This window comes from Poecilia reticulata, unplaced genomic scaffold (genome assembly GCF_000633615.1).
Source record: "Poecilia reticulata strain Guanapo unplaced genomic scaffold, Guppy_female_1.0+MT scaffold_181, whole genome shotgun sequence".
NCBI lineage: Eukaryota > Metazoa > Chordata > Actinopteri > Cyprinodontiformes > Poeciliidae > Poecilia > Poecilia reticulata.
This window is the reverse complement of record NW_007615018.1, coordinates 391,999-396,949: the sequence shown is the minus strand read 5'-3', so window position 1 is coordinate 396,949 and position 4,951 is coordinate 391,999. Positions and strand designations below refer to the sequence as shown.

The window sequence follows — 4,951 nt, the reverse complement described above, 5'->3', positions numbered from 1 at the left end:
GGGGTCAAACCCTGGGTGGAGGTCAGGGGTCAAACCCTGGGTGGAGGTCAGGGGTCAAACCCTGGGTGGAGGTCAGGGGTCAAACCCTGGGTGGAGAGCCACAGAGCGTTGATGTTGTCTGATCAGCTGAAAAACTAAAATCAGGAAAACTGTTGTTTCCACTGCTCTGTCCATCTGTCTCTGTCCGTCTCTGTCCGTCTCTCTGTCCAGTGTCTTCCTAACTGTCCTSTTTTCCTCCATGCCGTCTCGTCCTGCAGAGTGTCTCCTGGTCCTGCTGCTGGACGCCTGTCAATGTAAAAACCTTCATCGTTTCTATCCTCATCCTCCTGGTTCTGATCCGCCTCAGTCTCTCCGTAGACGACCTTTCACCTCTGACCTCTAGAGCACAGCGCCCTGTAGATCAGGCACCTGCTGTTGCTGCCGTCTCATCCGCCGTGTGTGTGTGTGTGTGTGTGTGTGTGTGTGTGTGTGTGTGTGTGTGTGTGTGTGTGTGTGTGTGTGTGTGTGTGTGTTCAGACTCTGCAGGACCAGGTGTGTGAGCTTCAGGCCCGGTTCTGCTCGGAGGAGGTTTCCTGCCAGCGGACGGTGGGCGGAGCTTGGACGCAGGGGGAGGAGCCTCTGCTGGCCACGCCCACAGGTGACACTGAACCCAGATCTGGATCCAGAACCTTCAGCACTGACCAAACCGATCGGAGTGTAGATGCCTGACCCGGTTCTGGTTCTGTTCCTGTCTGGTTTCAGGTGTGAAGCCGAATCCGAACCGTTTCCGACCCGAAGAGGAGCAGCTCGTCTCTCGGCTGCACACACAGGTACGTCTGCAGAACCGGGCCGGCTGGGGTTCTGTGGTTCCGGTCCAGCTGACCGGCGGTTCTGCCTGCAGGTGGCGGCGCTGGAGCAGAAGCTGCTGGATCGGACTCAGGAGGTGGAGAGGCTGCGCTCTGAACTGGTGAGTTTGGTTCTGGACCCGGAACCGCTGAGTCCAGAACCTGCAAATCAAAGTTCTGACTCAAACTTGGGCTCTTTAGAAACCCAGTTGGGTCGGATTGGACTCGGTACCGAGTCAGAACCGRACAAGAAGTTCTCACTGCAGCTTAAGGCTTTACTCTCAGACCCACACCGTTTGGTTACCATGGCAACAGAACCAGCAGGAGTAACGGGTCCGATCATCTGGTTACAGCATAAAGTCGGATCAATCTTTATCACCGATCGATCAGATCGATCATTAATCAGTTCTATAAATAAGGAAAAGTTTCACCTTCAGCTTCAGATCATAATTTAATCTAATTTCTAATAAACGGTCCTGCTGGTCAGAAGCGGCTGTAATGTGGCCACCTGTCCTGCAGGGGGCGACGGACCTGGAGAAGCAGCTGGAGCGGCTGCTGGTGGAGAACGAGCGTCTGAAGCAGGAGCTGAAGTCACGCAGGAGCTCAGAGCTCCAGCCTGACGCCGCGGCGGACGGCTGCAGCTGCTGCAGGCATGCTCAGGTGAGTCCGCAGGCGCAGCCGCAGCCGCAGCGGGCGACTCTGACTCCGCCCCCTGCGTGTGCGCTGCAGGAGGCGGAGGCGCTGCGGCGGGAGGCGGCGTCCTGGGAGAGCCGGGCGCGGCAGCGGGAGCAGCGGCTGGCCGAGCTGCAGCAGCAGCTGCAGGAGAGCAGCTGCAGGGCGGAGGCGCTGCAGCTGCAGCTGGACGACAGCAGGAGGCGCCGTAGCGAGGGAGAGCAAAAACTGCATCTGCGACTGCAGGAGTGTGAGGAAGAGCTGGCCATGCAGGCGGCGGCGCCCCCTAGAGTCAAGGTGAGGAAACGGAGGAGAGATGCAGAAATCTGATGAACCGTTTGTGAGCCTGCACACAGCGGCAGCAGCAGCTGCTGCAGCGGCAGCAGCAGGTGCTGCAGCTGCTGCTGCAGCAGGTCCTGACCTGCCTTGTGCTCCTCTGCAGGTGGTGACCCAGACGGTGCAGGTGGAGTCGCCGGACTCACAGAAGGCCCTGGTGGAGCTGCAGGTGAAGAACGAGTCGCTGCAGGACCAGCTGTCGCTGCAGAGGCAGCTGCTGCAGCAGCTGGAGGCGCAGCTGCACGACTCGCAGCGCACCTGCACTCAGCTCCGGACTCAGGTGAGAGGCCTCTGCTTCCCGTCCTCTGATTGGCCGTGGTGTTTGGGGCCTGACGGCCAATCGGAAGCGTCCAGGTGTCGCGGCTCACCTGTGTTTCTCTCACCTGTCCGGCTGCAGCTGCACCTCTGTGGCCTCTTGACCACGGCTGTCAGCAACGCAAAGAGCCGATTGGATCCCGGGTTGTCCAAGGTTGGCCCCGCCCCCTGTGATGTCACAGCCCCCTCCAGGCTCCTGAGCTCCCAGATTAACTGCTCAGATTAAACATCCAGGATTTATAATCCAGAGCAAAGAAACTCAAAATAACTCGTTTCTGCTTGTTTATAATAAAGGAACATAAATTTATTCCAGGTTACTGAGTTGCCTTTGAATTAGTTTCAGATTTATTAACTTTTTGTTCTTTAAACTTAATCTTGAAAAATGAATCTATATATTTTGCCAGCTGGACTCTGAACGGTCAGGGAAGAAAAGGTTCAACTGGGAAACTCTGGACCCTGTTGGATTAGCAGTAGATCACTCAGGATTATGGCTGGATTAAATATGTATGTGGGATTAAGATCTACATGTGTTGCATAATTAGCAGCTAGCCTAGCGTAGTTAGCCTAGCTTAGCTCAGTGACTAAGCAGAGGRAAACTGGTCGGCTTCCTGTCTGTTTTGTGTTTGGATCGTTTTAACTTCTGCTGAGATGATTTAATGATAATCTGTGTATTTTAATCTTCTTTAATCTGTTGGTTTACCTGTTTTGTTAAACATGTCTGCGTGTTTTGTGCGTTCAGTAATGTTTCTTGGGTAATCTGTCCTGAGACGCTCGGCTCTCCTCGTGTTTTAGCGACGCTGAAGGTGATGGAAGGTCACCACACGGCATTCTGGGAAATGTAGGCAGAGGAAAGGCTTGAGCTAAGCTATCTGGGTAGCATCAATTAACTCACTCACTTTGGTTACCTAGCAACAACCTGCTGAGGAACTTGCAGCGGTTTCACGTTTGAACCTCCTGACGGCTGAATAAGAACCTGGCGTCTCGCCGCCGCTGTTCCCCCAGATCCACGTCTACGAGGGGGAGATGCAGCGAGCGCAGGGCCAGCTGGAGGCCGACATGCAGAGCCTGGAGGAGGAGAAGAACCGCCTGATCGAGGAGGCCTTCATCCGGGCCGAGAGCGAGATGAAGGCCGTCCACGAGAACCTGGCAGGTGAGACGGGCTGGAGAGGGAGATGATGATGAAGGTGATGAAGATGATGAAGATGATGAAGGTGATGATGAGGGCTGAAACGATTCCTCGGATGGTTCGAGTCCATCGATTATTAAAACCCCTTGATTAAAATGTTCCTGCCTGGAAGCCTCGTCATTTAGCGCCGTGTTCCAGCCGGAACATGATCTGCGTTGCGCGGAGCTCTGACTTCCTCTGACTTCCTCTGACTTCCGGCTCTGAGTTGTTGACGGAAGCTGCGTGTTGGCGGCTTAACGTCCAATCTGCAGGTTCGGCCCGCCGGGATTTTACTGATAACTCCGGGTTTCCATGGTTTTCGGGACCAATAAGCATCCTGACCGGAGCAGAAAGGAGCCCTCTGACCCCTAACCCCCCAGTCTGACCTTCTCCTGCCCTCTGACCCCTAACCCCCCNGATAGCGCCCCCTACCACCAGGCTGCTGAAGCCTGATAGCGCCCCCTACCACCAGGCTGCTCCTTCCATCATGTTTTAATGTTTTTCCCTGCAGTGTTGCTTTGATTCTTCATGTTTGAGAAGCCCTTTAGTCTCCATGGCAACCAGTCAGCTGAGCGAAACACCAGGGTGGACCTAGCCCCGCCTTCAAGGCGCAGCTCCTCCCCCACTCAGACATTTTAACCAGCCCCTTTAAATGAGATCTTCATGGAGACAGAAACCTGGGCTGTTGGATTTAGAGCATCGTGGTGGAGGTCAGAGGTCAAGGGGCCATTATCTGGCCCCAGGTGTCAAAGGATTCAGAACCGGGTCTGGACTTTCCTGTAATCTTCTAGACGTTCAGCTAACTGGTCACACTGGGACTCAGTCAGCTGCCTGAGGAACCAGCAACATGTTCAGACACCGGAGGATTATCAGGGTTTTCTTTTCGTCTCGTTGCTGTTCGGGAGTCTGAAGGTCATGTGACGTCTGGTTGGTCACGTGACGTCTGGTTGGTCATGTGACGTCTGGTTGGTCATGTGACGTCTGGTTGGTCATGTGATGCAGCATAGGATTGTGGGTGTAGAGCCGATGCCAGATTGAAACCGTGAAACCGTAGAAATGATGCTTYWTTGGTTCTGGCAGCTAAATGAATATCAGAGTCGGTGGGATGATGATGATGATGATGATGATGATGATGCTGATGATGCTGATGATGATGCATTAATGGTGGAGCTAATTTTTAAAGTTGGCATATTTGCTTCCCCTGGATGGATTATTCCTGATAAATTATGGAGCACTCATGTTCTTTTCTATTTGAAGAAAATAAAATGTAGCTACTGGTTTAGATTCATGCTTTTATTCTGAATTCTGTTCACGCAGCCGTTCGGTTTCCTCTCCTGCCCACTGCGTTTAATGCTTTAGCATTAGCTTCTGCTAAATACGATGTTGGTGTAGCGCTTAAGTGGAGCTGCTGTTTGATTGGTGCTTAGGGTTAGCGTAGCTAACATTGTAGCTAGTGGTGATGCTATGATTGATATCGGCCCAGATTTTCTGATCCTGCTTCCCTGACGCAGACCAGCAGGTGTGACCCGGTGGTGCCGACTTCAGCCTGGGCCTGTTTGGGCCTGGTTCTGTTTGGGCCTGGTTCTGTTTGGGCCTGGTTCTGTTTGGGCCTGGGCCTGTTTGGGCCTGGTTCTGTTTG

General features: G+C 53.7%; 1 protein-coding gene across 6 annotated transcripts in view; it reads left to right on the top strand.

Annotated features, from left to right (window-relative positions):
- kifc3 (kinesin family member C3) overlaps positions 1–4,951 on the top strand; it is a 63,209-nt gene that overhangs the window by 26,979 nt on the left and 31,279 nt on the right. For 4 of the 6 annotated variants that reach the window (XM_008402081.2, XM_008402080.2, XM_008402076.2 and 1 more), the window contains exons 4-12: positions 258–293; positions 517–637; positions 742–809; positions 881–946; positions 1,344–1,484; positions 1,554–1,793; positions 1,939–2,112; positions 2,230–2,301; positions 3,150–3,297. In XM_008402081.2, the coding sequence (XP_008400303.1) occupies positions 258–293; positions 517–637; positions 742–809; positions 881–946; positions 1,344–1,484; positions 1,554–1,793; positions 1,939–2,112; positions 2,230–2,301; positions 3,150–3,297 (1,066 nt within the window). The remainder of the gene's footprint in view (positions 1–257; positions 294–516; positions 638–741; positions 810–880; positions 947–1,343; positions 1,485–1,553; positions 1,794–1,938; positions 2,113–2,229; positions 2,302–3,149; positions 3,298–4,951) is intronic. The other 2 variants (XM_008402077.2, XM_008402078.2) reach the window with 2 other exon arrangements.